The sequence below is a fragment of the Panthera onca genome, chromosome D1 (assembly GCF_046562875.1).
Source record: "Panthera onca isolate mPanOnc1 chromosome D1, mPanOnc1 haplotype 2, whole genome shotgun sequence".
Taxonomy (NCBI): Eukaryota; Metazoa; Chordata; class Mammalia; order Carnivora; family Felidae; genus Panthera; species Panthera onca.
In genome coordinates this window covers 95166798-95187402 of record NC_138348.1, presented here as the reverse complement: position 1 = coordinate 95187402, position 20605 = coordinate 95166798, and the positions used below count along the sequence as shown (strand labels likewise).

Genomic DNA, 20605 nt, shown 5'->3' with positions numbered 1-20605 from the left:
CTGTGGTGATACGTCATTTTACATTTGAAGTCAAAGACTAGTCCTGAATATAAAGCCCATTCTAAGCTCTCTTCTTCTTTCTAGAAAATTCATAATCTGAAACTGCCAAGAGGAATTACTCAATCACTCTCATATCCTGAAATTAGGAAAGGTCCCCCCTCTCCCCCCATTCATAATCTCCTTTCGATTCTGTGGTCACTTCCCAGAAGTCTTAACTGGCAATTTGGAAAATACTAATATAAATTGTGAAGCATGCTGATCATTTAGCTTTACGTTAACCAAAGGTCTCTTTTTAGAATCACCAAGAACACTGGTCTCACTGTGAAAGTGCAAAATCAAACAACCTACTGAGACGTCAGTCTTCTGAAACCACCAACGGTCAGCAGCCTTCCAGAAAACCAGCCAAGCACAAGATCCGGAAACAGCACCGACGCCAGCGTGGCCTGAAGTCTTTGGTGACTGAGGAGCTGGCTGTCTGTCAGGGAAACCAGAATAGCACTCCCAGACAGCAACCGAACCAGAATAAGCCCACTGATCCTTCAATGAAGCACGAAACAATTGTAATTATGAATGCCCCGAATGATGATTTACAAGACTCAAGTGCACTGAGGAGCCGGGATCCCAAAGTAACCTCCAACAAACTTGGCCCAGCACAGCAGGCTTCTGATAAGGCATGGTATAACAACTCTACTGGATATCAGTCAGTGACGGATGTTCACAAACAAAGAGGACACGAAGGCCAAGAAGAGAAAAGACTGTCACATCAGCAGCCACACATCCACACTCTTTCCAATGTGGGCTTGAACCACCTAAACGAGCTTAGTAAGAGACAAGTGCCCCTGAGCCAGAAAGGCTCACAGTCTGTTCCTACAGTAAATGTTAATGGATCAACCACAAATAGGAAGCAACCCAAGCAGATTTACACAGAGACGAAATATAAGAACTTAGAAATATTATGGTAAGAATTCCCTTTTCCCAACTTTTTCCTAGAGGAGCTATGAGAGACCACTGGAGACAGGAGAAGGTGTGGGTCATGGGGACGGTCAAGGGAGAGGAAAACATCGCCTAGCAATGTCCTTGGCTCTGATTTCTGCCTCACATAGCCCACTTGCGAGGTATTTCTTTTCTTCCTCCCAGTCTCCTCTACTTTTCCCACTGTAGTTAAGCCAGAGGTTGGAGGGATGGGAGGAGAGAGGACCCAATTTAAAAAAAAAAAAAAATCAGTATATTTTGAGGGTTACAAGTAATGTTTGGAGGAAACGGTCTCCAACGTGGTTATCCTAAGGAAATATAGGTATGCCCCCAAATACCATCATTTACCAAAATGACAACAATAATCCAACAATAAGGAAACGTTATTGATGGTATTTAATGTCACGCAGCCATTAAAAAGCTTTGGTTATAAAGAAACACTTCTATAGGGGCGCCTGGGTGGCTCAGAAGGTTAAGGGTCCAACTTCGGCTCAGGTCATGATCTTGCAATTTATGGGTTCGAGCCCCACCTCGGGCTCTGTGCTGACAGGTCAGAGCCTGGAGCCTGCTTCAGATTCTGTGTCTCCCTCTTTGTCTGCCCCTCCCCCCGCTCGTGCTCTTTCTCAAAAATAAACATGAAAAAAACCTATTTTAAAGAAATACTTCTATAAAAAGCAAACAGTAAGGTGCAAATTTACACCTAAGGAGTAGGAGCTCTACTATGCAGAAATAGGCACAAACGAGGACAAATGCATTAAAATGTCCATAGCAGTTATTTCTGGCAAGAGAAATTGGACTTATTTTTAATGTCCTCTGCATACTTTCTGAATCTGAATTGTTCAAGTTCCCTGCAGTGTAGATGTATTGCTTCCATCATCAGACCAAAAAAAAAAAAAGTTATTTTTAAACTCACATCAGGGGACGTGTCCCGATGTCATTCAATCAAATGTGTATATTACACACCAGATATGCACTAAATCCAGTGCTAAAATGCTCTATAGAAGGTACAAAAGTAATGTGATGCCCGGGTGCCTTCAAGGAGCTTACTTTCAAAGTAGGTAGACAATTTTGCATGTCTGAAGTGAGAAGAACACATCTCAGTGCTTCACCTGGAGGTATGGAACAGTCAATAAAATTCAGAACTGGCTTCCTAGACAGATCGTGATAGATAGCAGGCATCCCTGTCTTGTTTCCTGACTTTAGAGGGAGCGCTTCTAACATTCACACCATTAAAAATATTTAACTTTTGCTAGATAGGGAGGGGAGACAGGAAATGTCTCCTATTCCTGTTGCCGAAAGCTTTTATCACAAATGGATACTTAATTTTATCAAAGACTTGTCCTGCATCAATTGAAAAATTTTCTCTTTAAATCCTTTAAGGTAGTTAAATATATTAACAGATTTCCTTTAAGTTTTTATTTTTATTGGAGAGAGACAAATTGAGCATGAGCAGGGGAGGGGCAGAGACAAAGAGAGGCTCTGTGTATGGTCAGCATGGGGCTTGAACCCACAAAACCACAAGATCATGACCTGAGCCAAAATCAGGAGTCGGTCGCTCAACTGACTGAGCCACCGAAGGTGCCCCTATTAATAGATTTCCTAATGTGACATCATCCTTTTATTCCTAGGATTAACCTAACTTGTCACATTGTATTTTTAATATGTTGCCTAATTTGATTTTTTTAACACTATTTAGGATTTAACATTCACATGCGTGAAGTGAGGTTGGCTTAAAATTTTCCTATCTGCCACTAGCCTTATCTGAATGGGTTATCAAGACTATACCAACCTTATAAAACTAATTGCAGAGTATTCCCCCTTTCTCCATCCTCTAGGACACTTGATATACAATTGGAATTATCTATTACTTGAAGTTTCATAGAATTTTCCTATAAAACCATTTAGATCACATGTATTTTTTGTTTGGCTTTGTTCTGTTTGCGGGCAGATTTTCAGCTTTAATCTACTTATGTTTACTGTAATAATCATATTTGGATTTATTTCTACCATCCTAATTTGTCCTTTCCATCACCCTGTTGCTATCCTTTGTGTGTGTGTGTGTGTGTGTGTGTGTGTCTTTTATTGAATAGAATTTTGTTACTTTTTCCCGATTTGGAAATACGCTTTCCCTATTTTGAGTATAGTTGACGCACAATGTCAGTTTCAGCTGCACAACTAGTGATCTGACAAGTTTATACATTATGCTACGTTCACAAGTGTAACTACCCTCTGTCCCGTCACATTGCTATTACGGTATCATTGACTGTATTCCTTATCCAATGACTTTTATTCCCGTGACTTATGCATTCCATAACTGGAAGCCTTGTATCTCCCTCTCTCCATCACCCACTTTGCCCAACGCCTTACCTCCTACCCTCCGGCAACTGTCAGTTTGTTCTCCGTATTTACAGGACTGATTCTTTTTATAGTTTATAGATTTCATTTATGAGTGGAATCCTATGGTATTATCCTATTGACTCAGACTTCATTCACTGAGCATAATACCCTCTAGATTCACCCAACTTCTCAAGGTTTTTGAAAACCCAAGGTTTTTGAAAAACTTACTTAGCCAAGCAAAATATTTCTGTTCTCTTCCAGAGCATATTCAGAATTGCTGGATTGTTTTAATCCAATCGCCCTTTGAGTCACGCATTTTTCCTCCAGCATCTTTTGTAGTTCCTAGGTCTCCAAAAGTTAAGGCTTCTTGTAGAGAGTGTTTTAAATTTAACTGTTTATTAATGTCTCTGCCTCACCATTTTTCTTCCATTTGACTCTTTCTTCCTGAAGTAGATCTTTTGGAAAGGTTTTCAGCAAGGGTAGGTCACTGCTAAATCTACCTGAAGGACCTTTACTCTCTATCTTGAATTATAGTTTAACCTGGTAAAGAGTTGGAAAACATTTTCCTATCTCCTGGTTTGTTTCTTTGAAAAGTTTTTGTCAATATAATTATCATTCCTTTTGTTTTTCTCTTTTAAGGCTTCCCCCTTTGTTTTTGGTATTCTGAGGTTTCCCTGTGTTAGGTCTCGATATGAAGTTTTTAATCCTGCTTGTGATTCCTAAATCTGAGGATTCATCGCTTTCATAAATTCCATAAAAACTACCATCCATTTTCCCTTTGATTATTACGTACTATTTCCTATGGATATTTCCTGTCTCAGGAAATACTGTTTTCCCTCCGGGAACACCAAATACATGCATACTAGATTCTGTTATTCTAGACTCTGGGTCTCTTTAACGGTTTCTTATTTCATCTTTTATCTATCTGTGCTTGAGAAATTTCCTCCCACCAGTTTCCAAATGCACTAACTTTCTTCAGCTGAGTCTAGTATGCACTTTAATCAAAATTTAGTAAATTTCAATAGTGGTATGTTTCATGTCTAGAATTTTTATTCGGTTCTGATTAAAACCTTTTTTTTTTTTTTTTCCAAAATCGGTTTCTCAGGGTTTTGATTTCTTCTCTCAGGTCTTTAAAATCTTGGGGCGCCTGGGTGGCTTGGTCGGTTAAGCGTCCGACCTTGGCTCAGGTCATGATCTCACGGTCCGTGAGTTCGAGCCCCGCGTCGGGCTCTGTGCTGACAGCTCAGAGCCTGGGGCCTGTTTCGGATTCTGTGTCTCCCTCTCTCTCTCTGACCCTCCCCTGTTCATGCTCTCTCTCTGTCTCAAAAAATAAACGTTAAAAAAAAAATTTTTTTTTTAAATAAAATCTTTAAACATGCTTCAGAATGCTATCTAGGGGCTCCTGGGTGGCTCAGTGAGTTGAGAATAAAGATCCTGGGGTCATGGGATCCAGCCCTGTGTCAGGCTCATGAAGCCTGCTTAAGATTCTCTTTCTCCAGGGTGAGAGGAGTTCAGGGTTCAGGTCATGATCTCACCTTTTGTGAGTTTGAGCCCCACTTCGGGCTCTCTGCTGTCAGTGCACAGAGCCTGCTTTGGATCCTATGTCCCCCTCTCTGTCTCTGACTCTCCCCAACTCATACATGTTCTTCCTTTCAAAAATAAAGATTAATATTTAAAAAAAGATTCTCTGTTGGGATGAGCACTGGGTGTTGTACAGAAACCAATTTGACAATATTTAAAAAGACAAGAAATTAAATTTAAAAAAAAGATTCTCTCCCCCTCTGCCCCCTTCCCAGCTCACACTCTCTAAAACATAAAAATTTTTTAAAATGTTAAAATTCTATTATCAGAAGTTCGTAGAAATCCATCACTGTTTCTTGTGCGTGTGCATGTGCACCTGTGGGCTCTTCTACTTAGTGGATTATTTCCTCATATATTCTAGGATTTGGGATTGTGAATGTATGCTTGGCTATCTTGTCTAAAGACACGTAAGCAGGCTAGAGAAGGAGGTTATCCCTCCAGAGAATTTTTTTTCAAATGTTTATTTTTGAGAGAGAGAGAGAGTGAGAGTGGGGAAGGGACAAAGCAAAAGAGAGGGAGACACAGAATCCGAAGCAGGCTCCAGGCTCCGAGCTGCCAGCACAGAGCCCGACGTGGGGCTCGAACTCATGAACCGTGAGATCATAACCGGAGGTGAAGTCGGACACTCACCAACTGAGCCACCCAGGCGCCCCAGAGAACTTTTATATTTGGTTCTGCCAGATACAACAGGGAGAGCCCTCTTCTAGGATCATTTTTATGTTAATTTTTTTGGTGCTGGAATCCACGTTTGTGTGGAGAAGGTAAATTTGAACCCCAAACGCTGTCCCGTGGAAATTCACAAGGAATTTTTTCTCCACTTGAGAGCCTAGACGAAGACAAACAGCCTTGCTTTGCAGATTCTCAAGGCTGGTGACTTTCACTAACCCAACTGTTTCTTGAAGACGTAGCTCTCCAAGGCCTGTATGCAGGCCTCTCCCTGGATTCCCCATGCCACACGGGGCCAAGATTTCACATATCCTACACCAGCGTTAAGTGTTAAAACTCAAGCCCAGGGGCGCCTGGGTGGCTCAGTCAGTTGAGCGTCCAACTTCCGCTCAGGTCATGATCTCACAGCTCGTGACTTGGAGCCCCGCGTCAGGCTCTGTGCTGACAGCTCGGAGCCTGGAGCCTGCTTCCGATTTTGTGCCTCCCTCCCTCTGCCCCAACCCACTCGCATTCTGTCTCTGTCTCTCTCAAATATTTAAAAAAAAAAAAAAAAAAAAAAAAAAAAAAAAAAACTCAAGCCCATAGGTGCAAAACTCCCACCAAGAAAGCCATAGCTTTAGCTTATCCGAAATCTGCTTTACTTTTAGTTCCTTTTTTGTGTGTGGTCTTGAAGTTTCCCTGTCTCTCTTAGAAATTCAACCGTGTATTTACTAAAAAGATATTTGTTCCAATTTAACCCAACATTTCCAGGCATTTTACAGTGGGAAGGTCTTTGACGTTTCCAAGGGGCGTTTGTTGTTTTTGTTTTTCGATTTCAAATGCACTAAATGGAAGTCCTCAAACAAGAGCTAAACTACCCTAAAGAAAAACTAGGAGGGTTTTAAGAGGTTAATGTATTTATGCAAAGATTCAGCTGAAGGTCATGAGTTTGATTTGGAGAGCAACGAATACCTCAAGTTCAAAAAGACTTTTCTGCTCAACGTCCTATATACCCAGGTGTTATTAACAGATTTGTGGGTTGTGGTTTGTTTTTTTTTTTTCCCCCATTCAGGAAATTCCATTCTCCCTCTGACAGCCAGCCTGGGAGAGCTTCTCCGGACTCCCAGCTCGCTCAGATCATGGAGCGACATCAGCAGGCCTTAAAGCAGCTGACGGAGGTGCAGCCTAACGAAGGGGCCTCGCCCAGCGTCGCATTTCCACCTATCTTGTCCAGGGTAGAAAGCGAATCCCAACTCAGCGCGGAGACAAGCCAAAGAAACCAAATGAAAGTGGGTCGCAGCAATTCCGAAGGCTATCTGTTTCAGCTGGAAAAAGGAAAAAAGCATAGGAAAAGCAGCAGCACCAAGGTAATAAAAGCATTTTTACCAAATAACCTTTCAATTCTGGTAATGCAGACGGGCATGGCCATTCCCTTACTCCCAGCCCTGAAACAGGTCCTTCCGGGTGGGCCCAAGTCCTGAGGCGCTTCCTGATCTCATCTGTCCCTGGCTGCCGCCTCAGATGTCCCTACTTTGTGCTTCATCTCTGGGAAGGGTGCACCTTCGCGGAGAAGCGAGAGTCCTCCTTCTAGCCCCAGGTTAGACGTCACACGCTTGGGTTCCACACACCCCATTTCAACCCCTAGCCTAGGCTGAGTCTCTCCGCACGTGCTCGTATTTGAAGAGACAAAGTAGGGCTGAGGGAGTCTGTCACTGCATTCTACCCCCTCCATCCCGCTGTCCCCCCACCTCGGGGAACAATTCTTGTCCTAATCCCCCCCCCCCAGCTCCTGCACCCCAAGACCCAGGAACAACCAGTGACTGGGCTTCCCTCAGAAACACTGGCTCATCTCTTCTGAGTTCTTTGTAAGAGTCACCATTATGAGCACCTTTGCTCCATTTAAATCTTTCGCATCCAGTCTGTAGAGATAAATAAGCGGAAAAGGGGCAGAGGGGGATTCCGAGTGGAGTCTTCCCAGGAGGACCTGAAGGAACGTTGAAGGAGTCTTTTTATGTCCTGTGCGTTTCTCCACTGTTGCAAGTAATAAAAACCCCTCAGGAAAGTCACTGGCTTCGAATGTCAAGTGGTCAGGAAACAACTGGAAAGTGCATTCCGGTTTACAGGGCAACAGGGCAAGACCCAGTGGGAAGCAATATGGGAATGTGGTGACTGGGTTCCCCAGGAATAGACTCTGAAGTGGAGATTCCTTGCAAGAGGTTTACTGACAAGTGCTTCTAGAACCACCCCCACAAGGGGGGGTGGGGGCAGGGCTGGCTGAGGGAGAGTGTGTGCCCATGATACAGGGGCAGCAAGAAGCCTCTGAGAGGCCCACAGGGACTCTGAAGTTGGGATGGCCCTTTAAAGGTACAGGACCCACATGGACCAGCCATTGGCTACTGACTGTCCCTGGGGAAGGGCTGTAACTTTGGGTACCACAGCTGGGTATCACATCTGGCTGAGGGCGGTTTTTAGGGAGGGACCCAACTGTGAGCCACAGCAGACAGCACTCCCAGCAAGTGGGGGAAGGAGTGCCTCAGTCTAGAGGGACCCTCCCTAGAAGGCAGTTTAGGGCATCAAATCTTAGCTCCGTTCCACATAGGTGTCGAATTGCTATTAGGAACAGTGGTAGGTGCCAGGGTGTAAAGAAAATGAGCCATGGCCCCTCCTCGCGTAGACACACATGAAAATGGCTTCAGTATAATGTTGCACATAAAAAAAAAAAAAAAAAAGAAAGGAAAGAAAAGCAAAAAGAGGTATGTGTGGGCTGCACTGAGGAGCACTAAGGAGTTTGGGAGGAGGGTGGCGGGGTTAAGCAGAGCTTCAGAGGATAATTCTGAGCCAAGTTTTATTTCCTTTTCAAGTTCATTTATTTTGAGAGGGAGAGAGGGGCAGAGGGGCAGAGGGACAGAAGGAGAGAGGGAGAGAGAATCCCAAGCAGGTTCCACACTGCAAGCACAGAGCCCGACGTGAGGCTCGAACACAGAAACGGGGAGATCGTGACCCTGAGCTGAAACCAAGAGTTGGATGCTTCACCGACTGGTTAAGTGCCACCCAAGCTCCCCACTGAGCCGAGTTTTAGATGATCAACAGTGAACAAGACAAGACAGAGAGCATTTCAGGCAAAGGGACCGGCCTGAGCAGCTATTATGAAGCTGGAGACACCGCGATGCATGCTGGGAACTGCCAGCACATCAGTGTTGCTGTCCCTGAAACAGGGAGCACGGGGTGTGGACGGATGCAGGTGGAGCAGTGGGTAGGGGCCAGGTCTCACAGGAGCCTGCTTATCATATGGAGAAGGACTTTATGCATATTTAAGAGAAGAAAAGAAAGATCTGCTTGGGGCAAAGACATCAGCGGTTGACGGGTAGGAAACAGCCCAGCCAGCTCCTTACAGCTGCCACCTTGGAGGCCTGTCTACCTCAGGACTCTAGCCCCCCTCATAACCCTGGCGTCCCTGCCTCAGCTCCCTCACGCACCCCCACCCCGCGGCTCCTTGGACTCCTTGTTCTGACCCTACTCCCTCTTAGCCTCGGTTCTGCAGGGGGTCCCTAATCCCCGCCCAGGCCATGGGAACCACAATCAGTGGCTTGGAGCTGGGAAAAGCCCCAGTCTCCCTGTAAATAAGGAGCAGCGTGTTTCTGGGATCCCAAGTTCCTTCTTTTTCTACAGAAACATCATTACGTGGTAGTTAGGTTCTGCGGTAGGATTAGCGCCGTTCTCAAGTCCTTCATAAATAGAAGGGGTCTTGCAGGCTAGACTAGGAAGGCAGACGCCACGCAGGCTATTATGTCTAAACAGAAATCCATTCAGAGCTTTGGAACCAGCACATTCTCAGGGTGAGGAGGGCCTGTTGACTCGAGGGTTGATAGGTTACCAACGGCCTAAGCCATAGCTCCAACACACTCCTCAGAAGAGGATCTTCTGCGTTAGGTTTCTTGCCAACTAGGGGTTGTTGTTAAAAATGCAAGCTTTTAGGGACACCCAGGTGGCTCTGTTGGTTAAGCATCTGGCTCTTGGTTTCAGCTCAGGTCATGAGCTCACAGTTCCTGGGTTCAAGTGCCATGTTGGGCTCTGTGGTGTGTGTGGACCCTGCTTGAGACTCACTCACTCTCTCTCTCTCTCTCTGCCCCTCTCCCATTTGCATGCATGTGCTCTCAAAATAATTTGTTTTTAAATGCAAGCTTTAAACACAGTTCTTCTTATTATTTAGAGAAAGAGCATGAAGTGGGGAGGGGGCGGAGGAGGGGGGAGGGGGCGGAGGTGGGGGGAGAAAGATTTTCAAGCAGGGTCTACACTCTCCACAGAGCCCAATGCAGGGCTCAATCCCATGATCCTGGAACCCTGACCTGAGCTGAAATCAAGATTCAGATGCTCAACTGACTGAGCCACCCAGGCGCCCCTGGACTCCGTTCTTAGTGAGCAGGGTTAAGTGGAAGTCAGACTCAGCCATTCCCAATTTCTCAGCTCTCTTAATACTGGTGTCCCTTGGGCAAGTCAGTCAGTCACCTGAGCCCGTTTCCTCACATGCACAATCAGAAATCATTCCTTCTTTTTGCAGAGTTGGTGTGATAATTACATGAAACAATGTATTAAACCTTAGCTTAGGGGCATCCAGGTGGCTCAGTCGGTTGAGTGTCAGACTCTTGGTTTTGGCCCAGGTCACGATCTCACGATTTGTGAGTTCAAGCCCCGCATCAGGCTCTGCACCGACAGACAGAAGCCTGCTTGGGATTCTCTCCCTGCCCCTCCCCTGCTCACGCATGCTCTCTCAAAAATAAACTTTAAAATCTGGAAAAAAAAAAAAAAAAAAAAAAAACCACCACCGTCCCTAGTGAGGAGTAGACCATCAAATCAATTAGTTGCCTTTTCCTTCTTCCTTCCCTCAGTAACCTAAATTCAGGTCTTACAGAGGAGAGGGGGAGGAGAGTACCTCTGTGACATTGTGTGTCCCCAGAAGTCTGAGAGTATGGGAGGGTAGGGAAGAGGAAGGAAAAAGAACTTTCAGTTACTGCCGCCCAAACCCTCTTTCCAAGTCAGAGAAGCCCTTCCCTTCCTGCTTTCTTTCAGGAATGTTACCATCCACCCGTACCCATTTTCTCCCTCCAACACCTTCAACCTACATCTGACAAATGCACAGAAGCGCCCTTTGTCCTTTAAGCTACTCCAGAAGCTCAAATGATTTCGAACAGAGCTATTTGTATAGGACAGCAGGTAGCCGGGGCACCAGACGGGGGGGTGGGGAATCATTATCCGGGTCATGCCCATTTGCTAGTCACAGCAAATCTTGCGGTTTCCAAGGGAATCGACTCGAAGCACATTAAAAATGTGAGGATTTGTAAAGCCAACGGGCCCACGCACCGTTCCCCTTCCCCTGGCGGTTCTGAGGGGACTGATTGATGAACGCGAAGCATCGCCCGTGCTGTTAAAGCCAGTCGTCAGGCAGCAAGAGACTGACGCAGCGCCCGGGACGACAAACAGCATAAAAGTATCTATCGCGACCCGCCACAAAAATCACTGCTTACAGGGTTCTCCCGCAGCCGAGCTGCAGTAATTAACTCGTGTGTTTGTTGTCACAGACAATCTGGGTATTGCTGCTTGACTGCTTCTAAGAAGAGGTTTATTTGGATTAAATTTCGCAACCACAGAGCAAATTCCCTTCGCTTGCTGTTCTCTCCAGTATCTGAGGCATTGTTTTCCATTGTCCCGCTTTTGAGTAGCCTTCCCCTGCTTATACGTCTGAGGAATGTTCTGGAGAAAAGCCCTGCCGTGTCCCCCACAGCAGGGTACAGCGTTTCAGAGTTGAAACAGGTCCTCGCCAGACAGTCAAGGTCATTTTCAACTCACGCACACTTCGCCCCAAGTTTACAAGAAAACATCACTCTTCTGGCTTGTGAAGGGTGATTAATTACCGGCAGAAATATGCCATCAGGACAGTCCCGTGCCATCTTCTGCTAAAGGGGCCATCAACAGTGAACAGTTCAGATGGGCGGGTCTGGTCTTTGCCATCATCAGGCGGGGCCAGGGATGGCTGAGGTCAGCTTGGGCACATCTTAGGCAAAGACTAGCAGCGAACCCCATCAGGGGCGTATTGAGAACAGGACTGTATTCCCCTCACCCCACCCCGTGTTTGGAGACCTAACAGGGCTATCATTGTTGATTTAATTTTCGAGGTGTGGTGGGGGGGGGGGGATGCTATTGTGACCTTTTAGTCTTGTAACAGCCAAGGAGAACTAAATCAAAGTAAATTCTGAGGATTATTTTACTATAAAAGCCTTTTGAAGAGACAGAAAGCAGATTAGTCGTTGCCTAGTGCTGGAGGTGGGGGGCCGGGGTGGGGGGCGGGGGAGGAGCGGCTGCTAATGGGTACAACTTCAAATGGGGAAGTTCTGTGGTATGCAAAGTCAATTTCAGTAAAGCTGTTAGGAAGATTTCTGATGGAAAGAGATCAAATGGAATTACAGCACTGAGCGGCAATCAAGATTACTTGAGGCAAACTTAAGCAAATCTAGGATTTTTCATCGCCAGTCACCCAGAGCAAACTTCTTTATGAAGCATGCTCCCTCTCCCTTGAGAAGGGTCTCTGGCTAGAAGCAGCCCGATCCCGGAAAAGGAGTTTGGAGCATTTGGATTCCCCCTCCCCTCCGGGCCACACTCTTTACTCTGTAAATAGGTAATGCTAGTCCCCTCCGTGTTCTGTTTTTCAAGGACAGCCAAGATGTAGATTCTGGTTATTCGACGGGATAGTAAAAACTGGGGGAACCCGGGAGCAGGGAGCTATTATTCACGCTTCACGATGTATCTTTTAGGGAGTCCGTGCAATGATTACAGTTAAGCTGCTTCACATTGTGATTTCTGGACACACTGATCATTTCTCATCCGTTTTGGACAAATTGGATCTAGGACTTGGATATGAGTGAGGTTCTCTCCGTTTTCATTTCTGGTTTACTCTGGCAAATAGTAATTTCAGCGATTGCAAAACAGGTCAGATGATAAAGAACAAGTTTGCGATTGCCACGTAGAAGATAGGAGGGTTCACTCACCTAGTAATTAGCAGAGATTTTTAAATGTGATCACACAGAGTGCAATCAAGGCTTGCACAAAAAGGCCATTCTTACACATTGCTAATGGAAGGGTTCATGAAGGACCTTAAAGGTGTTCATGATTTTGCCTCAATAATTCCACTTCTGTTAACTGATCTCCAAGCAATTCTCACAGTAGCCCACAAACAACGCTCACTGCCAGGACATCTTAAATGTTTGACATTTAGAGGAATAGCTAAATAATGCAACTATAACCAGAAGACAGAATGTTCTATATGGAAGTCATTTTTGAAAACCAATGATGGGGAAATACAGTATAATGCTACAACGCTTAGTGAAGGGGCCCCTGGGTGGCTCAGTCAGTTAAGCATCCAGCTCTTGATTTCCGCTCAGGTCATGATCTCATGGTTTTGAGTTTGAGCCCCACTTGGGGCTCTGTGCTGATCGAGGAGCCGGCTTAGGATTCTTGCGCTCTCCCTCTGCCCCTCTCTCCAACTCATGCATGTGTGTGCTCTTTCACTCTCAAAAAAAAAAAAAAAATGCTTAGTGAAAATATCTAATTTGTAGCACTTGACAATTTTACGCAAGCATGAACAGATAAATACCAAGGGCAAGAAGCAACTAGAATGGTTTTGCCAGGTGATCGTTTTTCTTAAAGGGGATTTCGGATTTTGACGAGCCTTTAACGAACACCATTTTCTCTCCATACTTTAATATTTTTAAACGATTTTTAGCCCAACAACTTCTTCCAAAAAAAGGAACCTTCTCTCTCCTTTTAGAGTTAGATATGCCCAAAGAGTTTCGACTGTAAGTTCTGAACATTCTAATCCGGGAAATTCGGTTTGCAGAACTCGATCCTTGAAGCGTAGAAATGTTGCCTACGAGTCACAAGATTCTGGCTCTCTGAAGCACCAAGACGTTAGAAATACTGCTTTCACCTCCAAGTCACAGAATTACGATTTACCGTACCTTCAAAAAGATGGGCTCCTTCTCACGTACGATTAACCCACAGGTAGAGAGCCACACAGCTCACAACACCAGAACCAGTTATTTGTATGGTTCTCTTGTTCCCTTCCCGACCCAAGATTGCTGTTCCAGATCCAAGAACCGTATCCGCATTCAAGGCGGGAAAACAGAAAAAGAGAGGGGCCGAGCCAGCCCGGATAAAAGCTTTCTAAGATACAAGCTTTCCCCCAGCCAACTTTCATTTATACCGCACGGGCCAGAGCTCAGTGCTTCGGATCTGCAGAACAGAGTACCTGGCTCGAAGATTCTATAGTGGGGAAAGGCAATGGAGAAACTAACTGGGGCCAGCTGCGGGTAGTCGGGCACTAGCCCAGTGGGAGGAGAACACATTCTTGTAACAGTTGATACAAAGGATACCGCAGTTCCCATCAAGGAATGATACGCAGTAACTGTATCCAACGTAATTTTTTTTTTTTTTTTTAAGTCTCTGGACGCTCTCTGCCAAATTCTGTCTGAAGAACTTACTAGATGTACTGCTTATCTTAGGCCTTATCGTAATTTACGAGAGCTTTCGAGATTTAGAGAAACACGGAGCTTTGTCCCACATGCAGGTGAAACAGGGCAGTGCTGTCGCCTCTTGAGGATGGCTATTCTTTCTCCAGCTGAAGCGTTGACGTAGATCTGTCTGAACGGAACTACTGTCATCCAAACTAGCTCTTTGGGATGGTCCTTTCCTACCCTGCTCAAGGAAGGAAACCAAATGAACTCACAAACTCAAAAAAAAAAAAAAAAAAAAAAAGAGGGAGGGGTGGGGGGGGGGAGGGGGGGGACTTGGTATCTCCACAAGGGCATCTGCCCCAAGCAGCAAGTCAGTTTTAACACTGAAAGCAGCAGTCAGGGGAATATCATCATCTAGTCTACAGTCTGGAGAGCATTAGTGTTTTTCCGCCCTGTTATTTTGCTCAAATGTCATAATTTAAAATTAAATCGCCACATGTTACTGTCCCTTTAAATATGCAATACCACTATGAAGGTCATATAAAATTACACCCTTCAGGGGCGCCTGGTGGCTTAGTCGGTTGAGTGTCTGACTTCGGCTCAGGTCATGATCTCGCGGTCTGTGAGTTCAAGCCCCGCATCGGGCTCTGTGCTGATGGCTCAGAGCCTGGAGCCTGCTTTGCATTCTGTGTCTCCCTCTCTCTCTGACCCTCCCCCGCTCATGCTCTCTCTCTCTCGGTCAAAAATAAATAAAACATTAAAAAATAATAATAAAAATAAAATAAAATTACACCCTTCAAAATATCCAAAAATCACACTGAATGAAAGGAGTTTCTCAGTAGATCTTGCCTAGACTCTAACCCTTAGAAATTTACTATCTTGGGACGTCTGGGGGGCTCAGTCGGTTAAGCATCCGACTTCAGCTCACGTCATGATCTCCCAGCTTGTGAGTTCGAGCCCCGCGTTGGATTCTGTGCTGCCAGCGAGAGCCTGCTTCAGATTCCGTCTCCATCTCTCTCTGCCCCTCCCCCACCGGTTCATTTTCTGTCTCGCTCGCTCAAATATAAATAAACATTAAAAGATAAAAAATGTACTGTCTTTTGAATGTTATGACATCATCAGGGCACTCCTCTTTTTGAAGCAATGCTTACCTGATTTAGATGGCCTCTTCCCAGGAAATCATTTGGTTTGGTCATTGTAGGAGACCAGACATAACAGTAATAGCAGATGTTGTTCAAAAGGTTAATAACAAAACACCAGTTCGTTCACTCGAAAATGTTTATTTGTAATTCTCAGAATTCCAGCTTTGTTGTTGTTGCAGAAGTCGGAGAAGTCAAAGCCCGTGAGCCGACCAGCTACAAATTACCCAAGAAGCTACAAATTATCAAGAGCTACCCTTAACGTGGAAGAACTATCAGGAATTGCGGCCACACTCTCCCAGCTGTCCACACGGACCTCCGTTCTTCCCTCTCCTGTGTGGCTAGGACAGCTGGGCGGGGGTGGGGGGGACACACAGTTCCTTAATAGAAACTGTCTCTTTGTATCTGTAGAGTGCCAAGCTGAAAGGTTATCAGAAAAGAGACGTGAAGCTTGGAGGCCTTGGACCTGACCTTGAGTCCATCAGAGACAAAGTGAGTGTGACGTACGTACAGCATTCTGTAGGCTTGGGTTTGCCTACCTGCCTTTTAGCAGAACCGCACAGACCCGTGCCCCGGAACCAAGTCCTCATCCAAAGGTCTCCCTCCAAGTAGACTCTTCTGAAATAGCATTGGTAATAGAGACCCAGATACGCCTTTTACCATAAAATAAAATTACCCGGCCAATGCTGTCTTATGTATCCACCTTTTAGTTTTGAGGGCCCCGCACAGAAGAGGGCCATGTGCACATGAAAAGAGATGTGTGTGTTAGACGGTCGTTGGTCTTTCCCAGTGGAGTGATCTTGGTAATTTCAAAGAGTGGCTACAGAGAAGACGCTTAGGATAAGAGATCCCCAACCCATGAAAAGTGCATCCACTTTAGTTCCTTTCCTCCAGTGAAAGGAGATCTTCATTTAATGTGTTTTAACTGCGGTTGCACTCAGGGCATGAAAAGAGAGTATAGTTCAAAGTTGGAAGCCAAAATGAAAATAAATTGGGTAAATGCAACAAAGAAGGAGCTGAATGTGATTTAGCCCCTGTTAAGGGAACACTGGGTGTGCTACTGCGGTGATGTCCCTCCCCGACCCCCCAGAGAGACTATTTCTAGGAGAAACATTAACTTAACCATCTCACCGCCGTTGCCTTACACATGGTAACCCCGTTTCCCCGGTGCCTCCAAGACGCTACCATACGCCCAGCCGGCTAAAACGAGTGCTGCTTTTAAAAGGAGAGAACAGGGAGATCTAGCAGGGCCTGTGCACGGTCGTAACTTTGTTTCTCCGAACAGATGCAGAAATTAATCCAAAAAAAGGAATACGCCAGACAAGTTCAGGAGTATAACGCAAAGACGCTATCCCTCCTGCCGAAACCACAAACAGCGAAAACCAAAAGTAAATCGGCCATCCCTCGGCAGAAGGTAAGAAATTCTCAGCAAGGCCGTTAGCTTTGCAATTAGAATGAAAAGGAAACCTTTGTTACCTCTTAAATTCCCCCACCTTTTGGGGGGGTTTTTTGGAACACAGGGGATGTCTTAGCTACTGCTGTCCCTCCTTCACAGATACTGATACTGATTGATACAGACAGGGACACAAATAACACGTACACACATATGATGCTGTAAGATTAGCCTGAAGTTCGTCATGGTCTTTAGCCCTCCGTGGTTTCTTCCAAGTACAGTATTTCAAATTTGTCACCCACCCACAAACTGAATAGGAAGGCCGGCAGACATGAAGAGATACTCGACATCACTCCTCATCACGGAAATGCAAATCAAAACCCCGATGAGATCACCTTACACCTGTCGGAATGGTTAGAATCAAACAGACAAGAAATAACAAGCGTTGGTGAGCCTTTGGAGAAAAAGGAACCCTCATGCACTGCTGGTGGGAATGTCAGGTCATACGGTCACTGTGGAAACCAGGATGGAGGCCCCTCAGAAAGCTAGAAACAGAAACACCACATGATCCAATAGTTCCACTACTCGTTATTGACCCAAAGAAAACAAAAGCAACGATTCGAAAAGATACATGCACACGTATGTTTATCGCAATATTTGCCGTAGCCGAGATACGGGAGCAACCCCAGTGTCCCTCCATAGAAGAATGGAGAAAGAAGATGGGGCGTATTAAAGAAGGATATAATGGGGCCACTCATGCCAATGTGGATAGGCCTAGAGGCCTATTCTGTTAAGTGAGATAAGTCAGACTGAGAAAGAAACACAATTTCACTCCTATGTGGAACCTAAAAACCAAATGAACAAGCAACAAGCAGAATCCAACCCATAAATACAGAGAACAAATTGATGGTCGCCAGAAGGGAGGTGGCGAGGGCGAGGTTGCCGGCAAAATGGGTGAAGGGGAATGGCAGGTACAAGCCTCCGGTTATGGAAGGAAATCATGGAGACGAAAGGCACGGCCCTGGGATTATAGTCAACGAGACTGTCACGGCCTGCGTGGTGACAGATGGTAACTACACTTGTGGGGAGCACAGCCTAACCTACGGATTTGTCAAATCACTATGCTGCACACCGGAAACGAATGCAACATTCTGTCAACTCGGCTCAAAACTTTAAAACCGTTTTCACTGAATAGTAGGGTGATTTCTTAGGAGAAACCAGCAATCCTGATAGAATCCTATCAATTTCCTTCGCTAGCATTAAATTTTAAGAAATTAGAGTCGTCGTGTCATTTAGGAGTATGTATGTCAAAGAAAAGGCCTTCACTGTTTCTTTCAATTTCATTTCCCTACATTGTTCCCAAGGGACCGTAATATGTAGGTTTCTCTAGCCACAAAAAAAATATTTCATAAAATACAGAATGTTCTCCGTCTCAGAGGTCATCCAGCTAGAAGTCAGGATGTGAATGAAGTACATTCGGGGAAACACCGAGCCTTGCAGTGCAAAGTCTCTGTCTCCGTCCCAGTAAGAACATGGGACCCTTTGCATGAGGGACAAGTGACCCTTTGGTGCTTTTAGGAATTTGTACTTCATGTTCTCTCTCACAGGCCATCATATTTTCTCTTTATTGCCTTTCTTCCTCGGACCTTGAAGACCTCAGCCCACTCGACTGAGTTTCCATGGTGCCATTTTTTTCTTTTCTCTCCAATCCATTATTTTTTCATGAAGAGAGTCAAGGCAACAAGTCTGTAATTAGAAATTCCTACAGAAATCACCTACACACACGGAGGAGTCTGGAGGTTCCCTGCCCCCCCCCCCCCACGACCTAAATATACCATTCCCATTTCAGCTATCAAGAAACGCTCATTAAAATATAAAATTGATATAAAGGCAGGTTTAGAAATCTATTTCGTGATCTCATTTTTATTGTAGTGCCTTTCGGAACGGACGTCACTGAAGGGAAAAAAAAAAAAAAAGTCTGCTTTTTCCAGTCTCCGGGTTTCTATAGATAATATGCTAAAGAACAGAATAATTCCCAACCTCTGATAAATAGTTGCTAGAGTTCAAAGAGCCTAGGAATAAGGAAGAGTTGGATGTCATAATGGAGGCTCATCGACGACAGTGAGATCTTTGGTCTCAAGCTGTAACAAGTCCACTTTGAACGGTAAGGTCCGTCTCTCCTCAATACAAGTTTGGTTTTAAGAAGACGGCCAGAAGCTAAGTAGAGCCCCCACGTGAGAAATCTACTTTCAAACACTCGAATAAAACTCCGTTTTACAACGAAAACACCCACAGGCACAAATCTGTGTGTCATCTCTCGGCTCTTTTTCACAGCACACGGTTAACGCGGCTAATTTATTTGGTGGACACTGTGTGTTGTTTCACATGATTTGCATACCCCATTCTCTCTCCATTCCCACCCACATCTCAGGAGGTTATTGTGGCCGGAGGCTCCATTCATATGGCTAATAAGCATTTCCTAAGACTCCACATCATTAAAGGAACCCGGGGCTCACTTCCCATCTCAAATAACATTTTATCTTTATGCTTTTAGGCTTTGGAATATGCTAAGACCATCCCCAAACCCAAACCTTCCAATCTGACTGATCAAGCCTCGAAGGAGAAGAAAAATCCAACCTATGCTCGAAAGGAAGACGCTCTGCCTGAAATCTCCCTGCTGGAAATACTGCAGAGCAGACACGAAAGGGAAAAACAGGCTGTGGCCGCTTTCAAAGCCCTTCACATTGTGTAGACAACACATGTATCAGAGACCAAAAATGCCCGGGGACTGGACACGGAGGAAGAGGGCCAACCCACCTCCCTGCATGGGGAGGGAGGACCCAATGTCCTCCAGCTGCGGTCCAGGTTTGCTTTGTGCAGAATTTAAAATATGGAGCCGTGCTACATCATGGGGCCACATTTTAGGTTCTACAAAGGTTTTCTTCATTATTTATTTTCAAATCAGTTAGAATTCTGAACTCATTGCATTTGAATAAGAACTAGGGAATAAAGGCTTTTAGTTGCAGATTGGATTTTTTGCTTTCTTAAACAATCTCTACCCATCCTTGCATAAATGAAAACCTTGAAGTTACCCAGTAATAAATGTATCTACTGTGCTGCTCTCTTACCCTCCAGATAAGGAAAGAAGAAGGTAAGAATGCTTCAGTTTCGACTAAAACGAACTTAAACTGGACTAACTGCCAGTACATCAGAAGTCTTTCCGGGGCGCCTGGGTGGCTCAGTGGGTTAAACGTCCAACTTCGGCTCAGTTCAGCTCTCACGGTTCATGGGCTCAAGCCCTGCGTCGGGCTCTGTGCCAACAGCTGGGAGCCTGGATGGAGTCTGCGTCAGATTCTGTGTCTCCCTCTCTCTCTGCCCCTCCCCTGCTCATGCTCTGTCTCTGTCTCAAAAATAAATACAAACATTTAAAAAAAAAAAATCCAAGTCCAGAGACACCCATTCAGGCAAATCTGAGAAATACGGTTTTCTCTCAAAGCTACTTACTCATGTATGTAAATACGCCAGGCGTCTTGCCCTCACATCTTGACATAGTACCACATCTGTGCTCCTATACAAAATACTAGGTAAGAGGAAAAAGCATCCCATACTTTACTACTGAGTGTCAATATTAATAAATATTTTTTACTTTTTATCTGAGGAGACTGAATAAACATTGCAAAATTACCAGGTCTTAAAATAATCACCAAAGAATTTAATTTTTTCTTACTTGTGTTAGGTGGGCATTGCATTCTTAGATGGACATATCCAGAAACGGGCAGTTTTAACAATGACTTAGGGGGAAATCTGTTGATCTATACAGGTGGCCTAAGAACTAGCTTTGGAGATTTATTCCTTTGTTATAAACATTTCACAGGTACCATGATGTGGCATAAAAGCTACTTGTACATAACTTTCTCTTAAAACTGGAAGCAGTTAGAATTGAAAGTCTTGAATGATCACGCATATCTGAGGATAAATAGTAAACTGATGAATCGTGTTTCAGTGGGATTTTAAAAATAATCTATGTGAAGCAT

General features: G+C 44.9%; 1 protein-coding gene across 3 annotated transcripts in view; it reads left to right on the top strand.

Annotated features, from left to right (window-relative positions):
* Window positions 1–19596, top strand: part of JHY (junctional cadherin complex regulator) — a 60029-nt gene extending 40433 nt beyond the window's left edge. For 2 of the 3 annotated variants that reach the window (XM_078432866.2, XM_078432864.2), the window contains 5 exons: window positions 297–958; window positions 6608–6902; window positions 15590–15670; window positions 16464–16592; window positions 19126–19596. In XM_078432866.2, the coding sequence (XP_078288992.2) occupies window positions 297–958; window positions 6608–6902; window positions 15590–15670; window positions 16464–16592; window positions 19126–19323 (1365 nt within the window). In that variant the 3' untranslated portion in view covers window positions 19324–19596. The remainder of the gene's footprint in view (window positions 1–296; window positions 959–6607; window positions 6903–15589; window positions 15671–16463; window positions 16593–19125) is intronic. The other variant, XM_078432865.2, reaches the window with a different exon arrangement.
* Window positions 19597–20605: the final 1009 nt, after the last annotated feature.